Source organism: Osmia lignaria, chromosome 4 (genome assembly GCF_051020975.1).
Source record: "Osmia lignaria lignaria isolate PbOS001 chromosome 4, iyOsmLign1, whole genome shotgun sequence".
Lineage (NCBI taxonomy): Eukaryota > Metazoa > Arthropoda > Insecta > Hymenoptera > Megachilidae > Osmia > Osmia lignaria.
The window spans coordinates 7,615,235-7,634,522 of record NC_135035.1 but is presented as its reverse complement, the minus strand read 5'-3'; the positions used below and the strand labels follow the sequence as shown (position 1 = coordinate 7,634,522).

The window sequence follows — 19,288 nt, the reverse complement described above, 5'->3', positions numbered from 1 at the left end:
GCACATTCTTCGCTCGTTTCTTCTCAGCTGCGTCGCGTATTTTTTCTCCCTTCCGCTTCGTTTCATCCTACACCCTTCCACGTCTTGACGACGGGCAACAGGAAAACGAACGTTTTGTTTAGAGAGCTCGGTCGAGTGTAATCTTAATGAAAAAAAAAAAAAAGAAGGAAAAGAAAGGCTTTCTTTTTCGCGTGTTTCTTGAGAGCTGCCCTACGTAATTAAAAATCCACAAAGCCCTTCTGTCTTTATTCCTTTACCGGTCTGCATGATGGAAATTAGCTTTTGTTGGCTGCATTATTCTGCAGGGAAGATCCTTTTCTTTCAAAGAAAAGCTGCGAATATTTCCTGGAAAATGATCGTCTTATCATTTCTTATCTCACTCTTTGGGAAATTAATTTCTAATTGTTCTATAAATTCTACTTCGGTTCTACGAATTCTCTGAGGAGCCACTTAAAGCTCCGAAAGCATGTCGCGTAATTTTAGAATTTCGAGCTTGAAACGTGACAAATGATTCACGGTTCTGATGCAGCTGCAACGCTTCCCAGAATTGACGATACGTTTAAATGGAAACCCGGAAACCGCGAGATGCCTGATTCCACGCGTGCCCAGTTACTTTTTGTTTCGCTATGCGTTTTTATTTTTTTATCCGTTTCTGTTTCCATTTTTTTTTGATTCGCCGCAAAGTATTTTCATCGGTACAGTGGACAGTTTCAAACGTTTCCAACGAGATTTGGAAAAATTTGAAAATTGCACGCGATTGTCCGCTTCAAATGCCGGTTAAACCGATGTGACGTCAAACTGCCATCGAATTACCTTCTCTGCTCACGAAATTCCGGAAATAACGTCCCCGGATGCTCGAATCGCGAAAATGTTCCTAAACAAACGATCGAAGCTGTGGTTTAATTAACATTTCACGGTAAAAATAAACTTCCAATGTCTTTTAATGGAAAATTCAGAGCCTTTCAACAGATTTCATATTTTATTTGAAATAATTTCTCTCAATAGAAAAGCTACCGCAGAATATCAATGATTTTCGATTTCAATCACATTTCCACTATGTTCGATTTCATTTCGAACCTTTAACGAGAATTTTCTTTGCCATTTGAAAACTTTTGAAAACAGGAAAAAAACAGCGCCTTATTAAAAGCGAAGTTAATTAAACTGAGGAGAAATTTCGAAGAAGGTAAAGGGAAAGAGAACCCAGGTAAGGTTCGCTCGAAGCTGAAAGTCGCTCGAACTTCCTGATTAATTCCGATTAACCGCGACGAAATCGAAAACGCACCGAAGTTAATTCGATTTCCGCGCCGAGCAACGCGCTGAATCCGCGTGAAATTCGTTCAAAGCGTACCCGTTGTCGATCAAACAAAAAAAAAAAAAGAAGGAAGGAAAACAGGAACGCTCGACTCGTGACGAGCATTCGAACGCGTCAAGCATATTTCAATCGTCGAGAAAGAAGCTGGAAAAGGAAAGAAGAGGTCCGCGAACACCACGGTGTTTCCGCTTGTTGATTATATCCAGTGGCGCAGCTGGTTTTTCGAACGGAACGAAAATTAATCGTATTTACGGGTAGCCGCATCCCCATAAATAATCCGCGTTTGGAATTCGCGATGTCCAATTTATGCGGAGGGAATCCGACGGAATTGATCTTGATAAGTCTTCCTTTTTTCATGGTGATCCATCATGACATCGATGTTTGCTCGGTCAATGGGGTCAACATATCGCGAGTCACTTTTGGCCGAGCATTTGGGACACACGTGGTTCAACGTGTCTGATTTATTTCTCTCTTCTTCTACTTAATCTTGTTCCGAGCGTATTAGTGCTCAGCTGCGCTATTTGTGGATAGAAGAGCCTTTTAATCCTTTTAGTATCCAACTAACAATAGTATATTACTATTATGAAACATCCAATTTAAGGAAAATCGGTGGCTTTGTTCGGGTCTGACTATTTCTCGACTCGTTTCACTGCCATTGATCCTATTTTCATATCATCGATGATCAACTATTACAGTTGCAAGGAAATCCAATCGTAAAGCTCGGAATTAGCCTAAAGAGTCCTCTTTGATTCGACATATTTCAGAAACGTGATTAATCGAACTGGGACAATCGCGAATTCAAATTCTAAGGGAAAATAACGCAGTCGCGACAGAAACCGGTCTATCTATTTAACATAAGCAGTGAAGCAGCTTCGCTCCCGGTCATCCATCAAACTACGAACGCCCTAAAACGCCGTACAAAGTCAACAGATCACGAGCCACTTTACGCTATTTACCTCTACCAAATTTCGTGTCGAACAGAGCATCGACAAATATTGACGGAGAATAAGTTCGACGAGAGTGGCCGAGAATCGGTGCCTCTCTTCCCTCGGACACGCTCGTTCAGATTAACATGAATTTTTGAACAGTTTTCTTTCCCCGGTTGGCCGAGTTTTTTAATCGTTTCGAAACGACCGTTTCCCAATTTTCCGTTTAATGCTGCCGGCAACTTAGGCCGTCGTTCAATTAAAGTTAAATCGATGGAAAAATGACGATGAAAGGGAAAAAAAGGCAACACAGAGGGTGAAAACGTTTTCAATCTGCCGTTTAAACGGGTGAAAAAATAACGCGTGTCCACGGTTTTCGAGCCGGTTGAAATATTCATGGATGAACGCAGGCGAGATACGATGACGTTAACGGGGAAAAAACTGTTTCAAATGAAAAGCCGACTTCGTTCGAGCGATCGTTTAAACACTGTAGAACGTAAATCTTTGCCGGTTTCACAGCATCAAATAACGCCTATATACACGCGGTACGATGATAAACACGGGCACCTTTTCGTTTCGCGTTATTAATATTTTGTTAATAAACATTGCGCGGTCTGATTTTAAACGATCATCAAAGGCTCTCGTCGCTAAGTTGGAATTTAATTAAGAACCGATCGATCGCTCGGTGAAATTTCACGACGAGCGTTCATTAATTTTCAAATTAACCCCGTGAACGATAAGTAACGTGTATTAATTTCATGTTACGCTGTATCGAATTAAATCGTTTGATCTCTGTTAAAGAAATCGAAAAATAAAATTGATATAATTCCAACGTTGTCTTTGAAAGGGGATTTAAAAATAATAATTGGACATCGAGGAATAAAAAGGGAATATAGGACGAAAATAACCCTTAATCTTATAGCAGCGGAAGGAATCGGACTGGATGAGATTATTGGCGCGCGGCGATGCTTCCCTTAAAATGATTATGATCATCGTTTAGCATAAATTTCCAGCTTTCTTTTATACTCCAGCCTCGCCTCCTTTTTTCACCTCTTTAACTACGCTCGATCGATTCTCAAAACTTTTACATTCAAGCGTAGCCCGGTTGCCCGACGATCGCGGCCCGAGAAGATTTTTATCGGGAACTGCTGACTCCGGTGAATCGTTGATTACCGCTTTCAGCAACATTTTGCAACTTTCCGTGCCGTAATCGACCCCTGCGGAATGGAAAAATTTCCTTTGATCCGCGGTTCCGAGCAAGTTTTTGAACGAAGAAAATCTTTCACGGAAAGTTCATAAGTTTTATCAGTTAATCGTACGTATTTTTGGAAATGAATTCTAATATCCTAACACGATCGTTTCTCAAGCACTCTGGAGATCGTTATTCGAACAATCGCGTGTAATTTCATCTAGAAGATCGCTTTGAATTATGAAATATGCTAAGGGGGCTCGTAACTCACTCCGAAACAGGGTAGTTTCGATTAGAACCACCCACGTGTCCCCCGTAGCACGCACGTAACGAGACTGTAACAATTAATTTCGGAAGTTGCTCGAGTCTTGCTTCCCATTCCGTAGGCCAATTTCTATTCAAACAGGTTGTCCCGCGTCTACGACGACGTTGTCGTGGCCCCTTCGCTTCTGTTATCGGTACAAAGGGGTCCCGGTGTAATTAATACCGGCCCATGACAAATAGTCGTTTCCGCAATAACAAGCGACCAATAAATATGCCGTTCGCGATTAGAACGGAACCGGCACGAAAACGCGCTGGATTTGTCTCTTCTCCGTGTTGTTCCACGACCCTGGCGTGCTCGTGACAATCTATCAAAACGGTACACGGGGACAGAGACATCAACGTGTTTCCTTCGTGGCTGATATCTGCGAGATGCCTATCTACCGGCGAGGCTGGAATCCACCCCCGCGTTCTCACCCTCTGTCCAGGAGACTGGCTGCTATCTTAATTCTCCGTTCGCTCGTTAACATTCCGTTTGTTCCCTTCGAACGACGTGCATTTATCATAATCAACGATCGTTACGACAGCTAACAAGTACACTCTACGTGTTACGCGAAAAGAAAAAGTGAATAAATTTGATGCCTGGTTTAATAAATAATGAAAATGTTATCACTCAACCGCGCTTTTTTATGCAACTCTGACATAGTAAATTATGCAAAGTACAGGCGATATCTAAATTATCTAGAAACACGAGAACGCTGTTTAACTCGTTAAGTACCGCGCTACGGAACTGTTGAAAGTTTTATTTCCTCGTTTTCATCGAACAACGACAAAGTGTGGTATTTTAAAAAAATTACTGCAAATCTTTAGGGACGTTGGTTAATGCAATACTAGCGGAATGGTGGTTTCAGAGTGGAGGTACAATATTTTTACGCTCTACCTTTACGATGTAACTTTTCATATCGGTTGTAAAACCCTTGGTGGTTATACGAACGAAACTCGTTACTTCGGCAACGCGTCTTTCCGAACGACGTCTCGAAGGGAATTTTTAGCAACAAATTACCCAGGCTTACCACTTTGTCTCCCAAATTTCGTACACGGCATGGCAGGTACACGGTCTGCCCGACGAATGCGCTGACGTTCGCCGCTGTCGGCTCAAAAACCGGTAAATCTCCTTCGGTTGAATCATTATTGGCATCGTTTGGTCGACGCTCGTTGTTCCCCTTCGGTATTTCGCGAAGTTCCACAGGAGCTGCAAGCAAAACAACGTGTTCACGGAATTATGCTTCGTCGATGCTGTATCCCGTATTCGTAATAGCTTCGAGCGGAAGCTGCATCGATCGACGCAGCTTCCTGCAAAATGAGGAAATCAGTGACCCTTTAACGTTAACGCGATCGTCGATAAGTCTCTTTAGGTTTTCGACTACAAAAAGGAGAAGACAACTTATGGTAATGATATAAGGTAGCTTAAATAACGATTATGCTAATGTTAAAGAGCCATTTGCTTCATCGTCGCAGATATAAAATGTTGAACACTTTGAAAATGGATTCGGATATAAACTGCCAAAAACGTTCATATCGAATTACAAATTTAAAAACACCCTTGTTCGTAGCTAATTAATTTAATGAGAAAATTTTGATCCAAGTAGCAACCGGTATCACTGTTTCAAACGAAACTTTGCAAAATGTCCTCAGTTTCGTTTCAAACAAAATTTAACAACATTCTTGTAATTTTCAGGAACCGTGCGCATTGTATTATTACGGGTGACGTTCGGTCCATTTATTCAGAAAATTTTCCAACGATAACTTTGTTCGCCGTAATATTCATTAATTAAAATATATTCGAAAAAGTGTATAATTTTCGCAACAGCGAGTTGTTAACAACGATACATTTCAGTTGATTATAAATGGAATTTTTCTGTATCATTGTCTCAAACTTTTTATTGAAATTAATTTAATGGTGAATTCCGAATGGAGAAGTGAAATGTTAGACACCGTTTCCTCGGGGAATAGAGAATTTCGAGTTACGAGCGTCCCGTTTACGATCAGATATCAGAATTCTAATGTATTACAGCGGCAAACAGTAAACTGCTACCGGTTCAGCAAACTCGACTCATTTCTTAAGCGGCTACCCGATTATGCAACGCTTGTATAGCGACCTCTTCCCACGGAGAAAGCAGCGAATCCACCTGGTTGAAACGTCTACTCTTATTCTTACCCGGGTTAAGCAGTATTTTTTGCCCAGAGCTTTCGTTAATCTCGTAATTCCTTCAAACTGGCTCGCGTGCACGACATTTCCGCGAACGAAGGAATTTTTGCCAGCTGGAAAAGTGGTATCCCACTTTTTCTTGAGATTTCCCTCGTTCGTCCGTGAAGATGGCTTGCAAAATTCTAGCAGACCGCTGAGATTCGTCGAATATAACGAAGATAAAATCGTGTTTGCGTATTAAACCCTCCCAATTTTTCACGATTATCCCTCGTTAATCCTTTATATTTCATTATTAAAGTGGTAATTATAATACTTGTAATTTTCTATTTGTATGTATAGTAATATTAGAAAGAATTTCACCCTCGAGTAGAAGGGTGAATCTTAATAGAGAGGTTGAACTTTCGCCTCCTAAATTTTCCTTTAACCCTGATTCTTCCCCTTCTCTCGTTTCACTTCTTCCCTCTTTCTGACTGAATACTCGAACACATGTTACCGTAATCTCTCGGAGTTTCTCGAATATACTCGACCGGTCTACTAGCCACGAGTCTATTCAGAAGGTATCCTCGTTAGTATACCTTCGAACAGTCGCTCCGTCATTATCAATCACCGTCAGACCAACGCGACGATACCATTGACATCTGACAGGGATTGATCCGCGGGGAAAGTTGGTAATAAAAGCTATGTCGGCCTCAACTTCGCTAATACACCACGGAGAATCGCAAACAAACGGAAATGTGTGCCCCGAACTCTGCCATAAAATAATGAAAGCAGAGAAAGAAAGAAAGTTTCGTGGATCTGTCGATTTTCGAAAGATCCGGAGATGAGAAAATGGGTCGAGAACGCACAGACTGTACGCACGGGCGTTTATATTCGCGAAATGAAAAGAGGAATTTGATCCGTTTAAATTGGATCATTCCCTGCAGCGAATCGTATCAATCAACGGTGATTCGAGGCAGTCGAGTCACAGGCTTTCGAAAGTGACAAAAAGAAGTCGTAAAAGAGGAAAGAGAAGAGGGAAATTGATAACTGCATTCCGTCTATCCGTCTCTGTTCGCGCGCTTTTTTTCCCTCGGGGAACCGAAAACACAGCCGGATAAATTTAATTGGATCGTAGCCGAGTGTGTAGTTAGGCGGGGGCGTAGAGAGAAAGAAGCTCGAGGTGCGAAAGCGGTATCGAATTATCAAATGAAACCAACCAGAACGAGCCGGTGACATCGTAACTCGGTACGCTGACCGTTTCGCATAAACATCATTCTCCCCCGAAACACGCTTACACCCCTCTCTTTCCATCCTTTCACCCTCGCCGAATGTTCGGAGCTCACGTTAACGTGTCACGGCTCGTTCTACCCTTCTCCGTGAAAGCCCACAGGGTGAGGTCAAAGTGCAGATAACGCCCGTATACACAGCAACATGCTGGCGTCATACAAATGACCAACTTCCCCTCGACTGCGTTCCAACATCCGGCGAAACCACCCCACCGACCCCCACTGATAACTCCAGATTAATTGACAAAAAACAGAGCCCGCGAATGGGGATGATATACACGGCTGGAAAATCATCGCGCAAAGATTATTCTTAGAAGAGATATCTTTTTATTTTGACCCCGTTTTTGGGAGAAATGGGGTCACAATTGACATAACTAAGTCTGTAAATATTTTATCTTTCTATGTTCCTCACTTTATTTAATGTTCTTAAATAACTGCTTACCGAATGCAGTGGAACATTCCCAGTTCAAGCCGCTTTGTTTCAACCGCATCGTCTACGATCCTCTTTGTCCGACCAAGCACCGACCATTTCCACTTTTTCATTCCGGCACGGTCTGGCTGGTTGAAAAAGGAAGGCCTGCAGACGACTCATTCGTTCGCCACTTTTTTACCACCCTCAGGGCTGTTCCCTCCCTCTACCGACGTCGCTTTATAATATTATAAACCGCACGCGGAGGCAAACCGTAAACCGGCTATGTTTTCTTTCTGTCATTTCCTAGGCTGCGAAGCCGCGAGCTATTTTCCTTTGGACGATCGTCGGAACATTTTATGGCCGGCATCGAGGGAGCATCTTTTTCTCTTTTACCCCTCGGTTCTCTATCATTTCAGAGCCGGAGGAGCTCACCACTTCGCGTGTGTCGTTGAATATTCTTTCCATTGGCATTAAGCACTCGGCTAGACGAATTATATCGGGACCGCTCCGGGCTTATTACGCGAGTAATTAAACCACAATGAGAGCGCACGGTGTATGAACGTGAAAACGGCGGAAAACACTTTTGAAAATGTCCTGAGAAGGTTCTTGAAATTTTCCCTGATGGTATTTCTTTCGCTGTAAATTCATTTGTGAAACGCAACTCGAAAATTGAGAAATCTTGTGTGCAAATAAAATTTGACAATCATAATTTATGCACCGTACGGCTGGGTAGATTTGCATTGAAATCAAAGGTTTCATTTGTTCGTTTTATATCGTGGATTCTCATCTCGATGGTCGCATTCGTCGGGGAAGCATATTTTAGAGCCACAGGGAATAAAGAGAACGAATGACAGTTTAACGTCGCTGCTGTACCCGATAAAACTTCTTTCGCAAAAACTGCTCGTTTCGTTCCGTTTGCAACATAGGAGATCTGATAAAAGGAAGACGCTCGGTGAATTTCCTTCGCGATGTTCGATAAGCGGACCGCGAGCTATGTGCCGGAATACAAATATCGTTTTCGAATGGAACGATGACAACGAGCACGACTCCCACGTACGTCGATATTAAGGCGAATTACAACGTGCTAAATCTCCACGACGTTACGCTATCTTTCGTAGACACTTCGCGGAACTTCCCTCTTCTGTTACGATCTTTGCTACAAACGACACTTTTATTCCCTCGGGAATATTACTCGGTTACACCTCTCTTAACACCTATCGCTATTGCCCGAGAGAAAAAAATGTTCCCTTATTGTAATTTTAGTTCGTCGAGTTGGCTTTTGGAGTCATCGAAAGAGTCAGCTTTTTCCGGTCCTCTGAGCCATAAATTCCGATTCGAGGAAAGTGGTCGTCGAGATAAAAGACAGATCGAAACGACGAAGTCGTAGAGTATGATCGGTGTAAAAGTACAAAGCAAACTGGCCGTTAATCTTACGTCCGCCTCGAATCGTGCGGCGGTCTACCGCTCTTAAACCAGAGACCATTCCTGGCCTCTCTTCTCTTCCGTCCGCTCGAAACAATGAGAACGAAACTTTACGGTCGCCACCGGGAGAATCATATATTTTAGCCGCAAAGCTCGTAAAGTGCGGTCGCTCTTCCAGTCGGCGCGGCGCATCGCTGACCAGCTTGCGTGTACACGCGACAATGGCCTGTCAACTGTCCACCCCTTCGATACTGTCCACATCATTTTTATGGACAGTAAAAATATTTCATTATTTAACGCAGAATTCTTCCTTGGAACAAACGATGTTTAATGTAACTTATATTACGTATTGATAAGATAATTTGTTTCGTTGAGTCTCAAATTATTTGCAAACATACCTCATAATGGGTTGAAACACTGGTATTAGTTTCAAAGGTAACTGTATCAATGGTATCACGATAGATTACAATCGTATCATTAATGAGGCAATCGATCGAATTCAATTGTTAAATGTTAAATGGTACGTTTGTACGAAGAATAGTTGTAATCAGGATTCAGATCTTTTGATATGAATTATTTGCTTCGTTGGCTAGTTAATTGCGTTAATACAATTTCAATTAGCGTAGTGGAAAGTTATAAACGCAGTTGTTCTATTGTTTGCCGAACTAGGCCATCGCTATCGATACAACTGCGGAACCTTAGCCGTTCGAGTAATTCCGTAATTCTAGAATAGTACACATCCCGTAATACAGTAATAGTTCCTGATAACAATAGATTACGTCGTTCCGATCGTCAAACTGTCGGTTTAGGAGATAGCTAAGTGGAAGTGACGTTCGAACGCGAAGTTACTGTGAAACACGGACAACCCTTGCCACTTTACCGTTTATGATACCACGAAACAGAACTCGATACGATCGTCGCAAAATATCTTCTCAGCAAGAAAATTGCTTATCCTCGGTTTATTTGCGTATGAAGAATTTGTGAGCTGAACATATGGGTCACTCTTTTATTTTCTTTACTTTCAAACAACGAATCAACTATACATTCTCAGACCATAATTCCGAAAGTGCACCCATTCTAAGTACACGTATTAATCTGCATAGAACTTTGTTAATAAATTAATTTTTATACCTTTTAACTAATACAGAATTTTTGAGCCAAAGAAAATTAATTAAAATAAGTTGAACCAAAAAGAAACAGTTTGAAATTAACAAATTATTTGCATTTTTAATATGAAAAATCATTGACAAATTCCCCATAAACGATACTACATGAATTTACCCCAAGATTTCTTCAAAGATCTAATTAAAACCTATTAAACTTCACTCCTAGGCTATAATTAGGTTTCCTAGGTTTCATTGGTTATAATTTCAAAGCTACTTAAGTTACATACACATCGATGGTATCGTTGGAAAGCGGGAACCTTCCCCTTTAAAATGACGTTCGATGCACGTCGATACCTCTTTCCGTTCTCGAGATATCGTCATGTAAAAAGTAGCGTGTTCTTTAATAATTTACTGTCTGTCCCTTTCTCGCAATCGGTGCTCGCACTCGCCCTTCTTCCCTGCCCTACCCCAATGCGTAGTCGCGTGGGGTGGTCAGTGACAAACGCTGAATCAGCGTATTTTTTGTACTATTACTACTGGAACGTACGCATTTCCAGGAAAAAATGTAGGTCAGCGAAATTCTCGGAACCGCGCCCCATTCACCGTTCCCTGCATTTTAATGCTACACTTTAAAGCGGCGTATCTCGGCAACCAATCGAGATATTTACATGCAACAAAATGCGTTTTAAAGAGCTCGCTCTCCTCTGCACACTGACACTATTTGCATTGAATATTTTGCAACCGTTCCTGATGTATTATTTATTCAAAGTACAGCAAACGTTGCATACACGTTAAAGAATTTTCGTCGATTTTAATTAATTCCAAAGGATATATCGTTAATTACAGAAATTACTGCACACTGTAATTACGAGTATACTGATCGATACACGATATGATTAACAGGAAACACACTCAGGTTTAATTCACGTTTCTCTATTTACGTTTCGCATTAAGAGGATTAAATTTCTCCTTTTATAATTGAAACGATAAAAGGAAATCGTCCGATTTCCCCGATCAAATTTGCTTAATGTAACCTGCTTTTAAATTGCAATTATCGTGGCAATAAATATTTGTAATATCATTTGAAATATCTGACCAGTTATCAGGTTGAACATTTTCCTCTCTTTATGGAAATGATTTTGAAGGGAAATCACCGTTACTATTGTAAACGCTACGACGAAATTTGACAGGTCGTCGTTGCCAGATTAGGTGGCCGTCACCCTCACGTTAATTGTAACTGCTGTTGATTTACGCTCGATCAGCCGTTTTCAGCGTCGCGCTGCATTATAGCGTACGTCATAAATTAATGTCGGTACTTCGCGACGGAATTACCAGCGTGCGGGAACTTTGATGAGAAATTAGTAAATCGGAGATCAACGGAGGTAACAGTTAAGGGAAAGTGAAATTTCCCGAGACGAAGGAACGGTGTAAACACCGCGAGCTCGTCAACCCGAAAGCCGGAGAACGCGCCACGTGTTCGACACGTGTGTTTGCACCCGCGCTGGTGCACCCATCTTATTGCGGCAAGTCGTGCCACGGATTATAAACCGCGTGTAATTCACGCAGTGGGTCGCGAGGAAACGATTGAAGTGAAATTTGCCAGTCCTGCCACATTTTGTCAAGTGAAGATTAAGTTCTCGCGGATGAAACAGCTGTTACTCATTTGAAAATAATATTTCAACCGTTTCTCTGTTCCTTTTTAACTGGCTCGTCCGCGGTACATTTTTTGTACGTTTCCCCAGTGCTCTGTTTTTCATTTTCCCGAGTGACACTTCTGTGTCTTTGTAAAAATTCATCGTCAACGAACGTGACGAAGCTGATGAATAAATTAGCCGGCAGCCGAGCGCGACGAAACAAATTTCGTCCTTTCATCAACAACGTTATCGTGCCTTTTTTAACTCGGGCGAAGGAAAAAACAGGTTTCTGTCTATTTAGCTGGCTGATGCAGGCAACTGTCCATACTATTACAATTAATTAGCCAGCTGCGAAATTAGACGAGAAACGGGGGATGGAAAGGGACGAAACGAGCGTTTGCGCCGGCAAAAAGTGGTAAATTGACGTACCACCGGGAAAGTTACGAAAACGAAGACTTTCAGTTAAAGAAAAGGTAGTCCGCTGCTAATAAAACTAAACTGAACTCGACTTTTTCAACTTTAGAGAAAACGACTGGATGGAGAGAGAGAGGGATAGGAAACAAGAATAGAGACAGCGAAACAAAAGAGAAAGCCGGGGTAAAAATTGTAAGAGCTCTTTCCATGTCTGGTACAAATTCTTCCGTGCACTTTACCTCTTTGCGATCCGCGGAACTGTGTCAAGTGTCGGCAAGCTAAGTACTTGTCTACAAATTATAAAGAAGAAAAACGACGCAACAATAACGTCGTTGCGATGTTACAAATTGAAGAATGCAATCTTCTTGAAACAAGAGAAATTTCAACCGATCTCCCAGCTGACCGGCTACGAAATCAAATCAAATTGCATTACAAGGAAATCTAAAAGAATCAGCGTAATGAGCGTTGCGCGTATATTTCCCTCGATTTAACTTTCTCATCACGGTAAAAGCAGTTCCATGATCCCGAAGATACAATGCGAAATATATTCGAAGAAAAACCATTCGAACGGCCTTAATTCATCTCGCGCGAAGGGCGGAAAGAAAAGCAGATATTTCTTTGTTCCTCGGGACAAGAGTGTTATTTCAAATAATAAAATTAAATGACCTTTTCGTGTACGAAACCGCGAGCGTGGTTGTCGGGGAAATTATGATAACGTTTGTTTCTGAATGGAGAAACGGGGATAAAAAAGGAGGATACGAAGGAAAGAAAAACGGCGAGGAAAAGAAGGCGGATAAAGGGTTGGCGGAGGAGGGTAAAGGATCGAATACAGGGGTGAGAAAAGGGTCAGGGTGAGGCTTGAAAAATGCGGGAAAGGCGAGAAAGCTTTCTGGGTTTCCATGGGTGGAGTTTGTAGGTGGTTTGGTAGCCGCACTCGTAAAAAGAAGAAATCACTCGACCGGGTATACGGTCTATTTTTTTTTAATTCGCCTAACGATCCGTTCAGCGGCCCGTTCCTGTCCGTCAGAATGACGGAACACGATATCTCAACGTCGAAACGGAAGCTGTCCGGTCCGAGTGAATATTTTTTTTTTTCTCCCAACTGGGAAAATTAATGCGCGACGATCAATCCGGCGAGTGATGTGCATTTCGCGAGACGTTTGTCGCCTAACGACTGTTCGCATTCAGAATTGAAAGTGTTGATACAGATGATAAATGCTCCCGTTTTTATTTGTTTTACGCAGGATTGAACGGGTGATAAATTGTGTAATATGATAAAGACAATGGCAATCTTAAAGAAACTGCCACAACTCATTTTCTTTTTGTCCTGTTCTCTTGCCGTTTCTTCGAGGCACGGGCAATTTTCTCTCCTCTCGCGATTCCACGGTTTATTGAAAAAGCTGAGCAGAAGAGGACAGCATCAAAGTTTGCAATTTGCACCAAATGCGAGGCTGTCTGGCTGAAACGGCGCGACGAAGATCAGGTCGAAAGTTCAATCTCGTTCCCTCTCGCATTTCGACCGATATTTTGTTCCGCGTCTCCCACCTCCTGGCGCCCTTCGCCGATTGATTTCCACGATCCAACTTTTATATTGGCGTCGGACGCGACGGGATTTCGTTCGATTTCAATAAAATTAATTACAAACTACTGACTGAGACGTACGAATCGTCAGACGGGCGCAGCTTTTAATTAGCGATCCGCGGGAAACAAATAAAACGAGCGTGGATTTGGCGTATCCTCGATATCCGGCTGATAATGAAACGTCCGTGAAACAATATTTCCTTAACGAAATTCGGAGATAATGTTTGAAAGGTAATCCATGGTACTTGAGAAAATACTCGGGAAATGTCGTGAATCTGTAAGCAATTTTTCTTTTGTCAAACATTTTTCGCTTCTCTTCGATTTTTCACCATTGTTCTTTGCATCCCGCGAATCGAGGAACGATTATCGGTTTCGTTTAAGGATAAATTAAGATGGATGCACGTAATAGGCATTAAATTGAGGATGAATTACTGGAGGGTATAGAAAGAAGTACCCTTACGTCTCTTTCGTTCATGGGATTACTTGTTCACGTTGCAGGGAGCCATTAACGACAATTGTCCCCTCGTAGATTTCAAGGCCGTAGAATGCAATCATCGAACGACGCAACTGCAATTGACTCTGCCAAGAAGAAACGTCATAAAACTGACGTAAAAGTTTCACGTCGAAAAGATTGCACACGCACGTGACTTTTCTAGCATCAATTTTTATTCCTCGCAGATGAATATCAATTCCTTCGTTTCCCCGTTTCTTTTCCGCGTGATGAAAATAAAACCGCGTCTCGATTTCCACAGCACCGGGAGGTGTTTCATGATGCGAAACAAGAAGCAGGAAATTGCGAAAAATAAATACATCGGCGAAGAATAATATCGAGTATCGTGGAAAATATTTACCGACCAGAGGGTGTTTATTTTATAAGCGACAGGAGATGGTTAAACAACGTTGACCAATATGTAAAATTATACAGAGACAGAGGAGGCATTGGAAAACAAAGAAAGTTTATTTGTAAACCTTTGCGATATTAATGTCTGAATTGCAGCAAGCAAAAACGATGGAACGAAAAAAATAAGGTCGCGCAAAAAATGGACATATCAAATAATTTATTTCTGTACAGAGGAACGCGTGTGTGCACTCGAGTTCTAAAAGGAAGCATTTCGCGCAAGGATAATACCGGCTTGGTCAAAGTGCGAAGCTCGTCCCTCCAATTAGTTGCACAATGCAATTACCACGGGTATTATTCCATTACGATGCCTGTTGTTCGAGTAATTTAATCATTGTGCAACTCGCTTCTAATGTATTGTTTTGAAAAGCTCAGAGAAATGGGAAAGAGGAGTAGCGAGAGCTTTCGTTATTTTTATCGTTCATTTCTAAAGCAATTCTGTCGATGAAATTTAATATTTCGTGAAAATACACCTTCTCGATAGAAGATAATTATATCGATTTCTAGCGACAATTATAAAGTGCGCAAAAATTGCCAGGGTTTCTTAAAACGACGTTGCAAGAAAAGCGAGGGCATCCAGGAACCAAAAATTCCTGTCCGGCTGCCATTTTTCACGTTTATATCCAAACCACGGTGCAGCGAATGCATAAAAGTAGAACAAGAAGGCAGTAGGAATGGAGGTAGGGGTTAACGTGCACGTCCGACTCGCGTATCCTGTAACGGTCGTAAGATGGAAGAAGAAACCGTAGCAAATGCTTTCCGGAAACCCATTGGCCCGTCAGCACACGGGCGTATCGGGTGGAAATTGTGAAGGAACGGGAATGAAGACGGTGGAAGGAGAGAAGGGTACGTGGACAGACGCGTGGAGGGTTGGAAACGATAGGAAGATCGAGGGAGTTGAGACAAGAAACGGGGCAGATGAAGAAAGAACGGCGAAAGGAAATGCAATAAGAACGGGTCACCGAGTGGGAGGAGCAGGAACGACAGATTGCTGTTGCAAAAAAAAAAAGGAAGAAGGAGATAATAAATAAGGAACGATGGAACGAGGGTAGGGAAAAAATGACAAGGTTCCGTGCCGGAATCACGGCCTCGTTCGCGCCAGATGCAATTTGCTAAGAACGTATCAGGCACTAATTTTAGACCCGAGTCAGTAAAATCGTCCTCCTAACACTTTGAATCGAATACTTTCCTTACGATTTCGCTACCGATAATGAATTAAGGGTCTGATGTCACGGGATGTTCTGATGTTGCAGCGAAACCCATTAATATGGAAGAAGAAATATGGTCCTCGATGAAACGGAGGAATTTAACTGGAAGCTGAGTCTCCGTCAACAGAAGCGATAGAAACGTCAGTAAAAACGGTGAACTCGATGACGGCATCGGTTCGTCGAGAATTCGACTTCGGGTAACGTAAACAGGAAAACATTCGTTTGTTCGCGAGATCCCAGAATACATAAGGAGCAACCACGCGTGTCTATACACGTATATACAGTGCAGCGTCCACCCACGCGTGCACGCAACACGCACATTGTGTGTAAACGCAGGGAACAACTCTAAATCACGGCGTCAGAGCCGAATTAACAGTCCACAGGCTCTGTTGCGAGCTCTGTGACGTTCGCAAATCCCCAAACTCCTCTTCGTTACACGCTGGACAACAATCTGGCCATCCTCTTGATACTGCACTTTTATTTCATCGATCACTCTTGATTTTCCTTCTGTTTTATTTATAGACATTCATAGAGAGCTACCAGGAAATTTTATTGGTTTTATAGTCGTTAAGGGTTTAATTCTTCGTTATTCATTTGCCCTTCTCTTCATTACTCTTCTTTCATCTAATTACCATAATTTTTATCCAACGCGAGATCTGATGACGTTAACGATGAGAAATATGATTTCTTCGATTTCTCCTTCCGCTTTTAATTAATTTCACCGCTTCAAGGGATCTAGGAATTTTTAATTCTCATTGACCTAATCCTTCGACCCCTTCGTCCAGGATATGTTGATTCAACCCTCAAACAGCTAGCTGGCACCACGGTATCAGCCGACAAACAAGGTCGACGAAATTATGGCGTGATATTCGACACATCCGGTAATCCAGCCGCATCCCGCAGCATCCGGTCAAATCGAATTCGGGTCACGTGCGTCAGACGCGTAGACATCGCTGTAACTTGTCGATAATTGATCTACAAATGGTCCGAAAAGACGTTCGCACCTGCGCGCCGACCGATTGCCCGATGGTTAATTCGATCTCCAACGAATTAATTTCACCGTGAAATCGGAGTCACTCCCCCGCGCGTCTGATCGAGCGTTAAAAAATTAATTTCGTGGCGACAGTTGAGCGAAATCGAACCGTGAACCTTTTCGTCATAAATCTCATTCCAATTCCATAATTGGTAACTTTCGACTGGGTTGATGCTCTTCGGTTTCAATTCCACACACTTACGCGCAAATTGTACATTTTCCATTTTTTAAAGTACCATAATTAACACTTTGATGTTTGAAATTTTAATACAGGACGAATTTTCCATTTATACAATCTGATCTCCTCGTTCGTCATCCCGAAGAGATCCACGGGATTTCGTGTATCGACGAAACGACCGGGTTGTTATTACAGCCACGAGAATTCGTTTTAACCGCACGAATGATCGTGGAAGCTGATAACGCGGCAGATAGGCACACGCGTTTCGTTTTACCCTGCGTAATCCGCGTTCGAAACGACGCGTATGTACGCAAGGTTGATCCAGAAAATATTTTCACGTCTAACGAAGAATATTTTTAACGACCTCGCGGTATAAAATATTACATGCTGCGGTTCGGTTGACTGAATAAGCAAATAATGTTTGATATTAAAAGAGAATTACTTTACGGTTTCATATAAAAGCGAGACAATAATAGGATTTTGTGGAATAAATTCTTCCTCTCTGTATTATATTCATATCGGGTTGGAAGAATGTCCTTTGAGCTGATATTGCGAATAATGTGATTTATTAAGCTTTTTCTTTCATCGTGCAGGATCGTTAATTATATAGTTTCACGGTTGTTTTAATCGAACAGTCGTTAAGACCTTAAAGATCGTTAAGGAAAACTTTCAGTACGATATTAATCGGATAAAGAGACTTTTCTCTGATAAAGTTTTTAACAGAAATCGTCTGGTTTTTTGCTACAATGGGACAGTGATTCATGTAACAACTCGAATCGAATAAATGTACCTCGGTTGTGTGCCGTGTTTTTCGTGGCCGCGTTCACACGTGGTATATGGCTTCGGTAAAAAAGAGCCATTTATCTCGAGGGTCGTTAATGTGAGAAAAATTCGGTGAGCCAAGTGTTTGGGGTAAGAAGACGGCTTTTGCTCAGACACTGGCAATTTGGTGGTAAAAAAAAATAGAAAAAATAAAAAGAAACGTGAATTTTTCTCGAATTGTCTCGAATTGAAATCATCGTTTCAAGATAAATAGAAATCGAAATTCGAGAAGGTGTAATTGAGCAATGCCGCAAAACAGATCCAGAAAACAATCAGCCAGAGGGAACGCGTTGAAGCTCGTGTAAATTCGCGAAACCATAACGAACCGGAAAACTCAAAGTTCACGGTAGAGAGTTTCCCTGGCACTCGAAACTCTGTCGAACGGTTTCTAACTATCCGAACAAGAAATCCTGACTGTACATTTGTCCTGAAAGGAGAAATTGTTCGAAGGAAAAGCTGCTACCGGTTTGCTACCACGATTTCTTGTTCCATGCAGAGTTGCATGGGTTTTGAACTTGTAATAAGAGAGTCTGAATTTAATTTCAAAATTCCGAAGCCTTGTTACAAGATTTGGAAACAGTTTAAAGACGATTAATCTAATTGGTAATCGAGGCAATAGCACAGATTTCTACGAACTTCTGAAATCTTTCGGGTGAACTATAAAACAAGATAATCATTTTAAATAAATGTGGTATGCATATTAAAGCCGAGAATTTAATAGAAATATTCTATGCTTGGGTCGTTTTAATATTACGAAAATGGAGGACAGGAATTTCTCTATTTGCAGACAGGATCACGTTTTGCTGACCGCATTAGTTTGTTAATGAAATGCTGTTAGGGAAATTCGTGGTTGTGTCGAACTCCCTTTACTTGATTGAATTCATCCAACACAACAGATTGCATGGTTCCTTCGAATGGATTCTTGGTCCCGTGCGTCGCCGACTTTCCGGACGAATTCTTGGTATTCATGAGGGTGCATGGTGCCAAGAAAACCATGAATATAATGGTAAATTTTTAACATTAAATTTCAGCATATTGTTTCTTAAATTCTTAGACTATCTACCAATGCAAATTCGCTAAACTGTAAGATCTTCAGAGAATCTTTTTCAACTTGTCAACTTTGCTAGGAGTTTCTATTCGTACTCGTTCTCGCGTCGCGAACAATTAAAAGTTTATTTTCACTGCGTCTTGTCCGGTGCTTTAATGATCAAGAGATCCTAATTAAAAGTTTGAACTCTCGCATCTGAATGTCTGAATTTTTCAATTATCTCTTTTTTAAATTATCATTTCACCTGCAGACTCGGGTATCTTGAAATTGCTTATTTGTAAAATTTTCAAGGGGAACGAACGGAATGGAGGCGATAACGAGCAGGGAATGGAAAGGAAATTAACACGCATTGAAACAAGCAACAAGTAAA

General features: G+C 41.6%; 1 protein-coding gene across 2 annotated transcripts in view; it reads right to left on the bottom strand.

The window, feature by feature from the left end:
- The window catches only part of LOC117603568 (lachesin), a 72,778-nt gene that overhangs the window by 43,706 nt on the left and 9,784 nt on the right, over window positions 1-19,288 (bottom strand). For both annotated transcript variants that reach the window (XM_034322895.2, XM_076688084.1), the window contains exon 3: window positions 4,762-4,940. In XM_034322895.2, coding sequence (XP_034178786.1) covers window positions 4,762-4,940 — 179 coding nt within the window. The remainder of the gene's footprint in view (window positions 1-4,761; window positions 4,941-19,288) is intronic.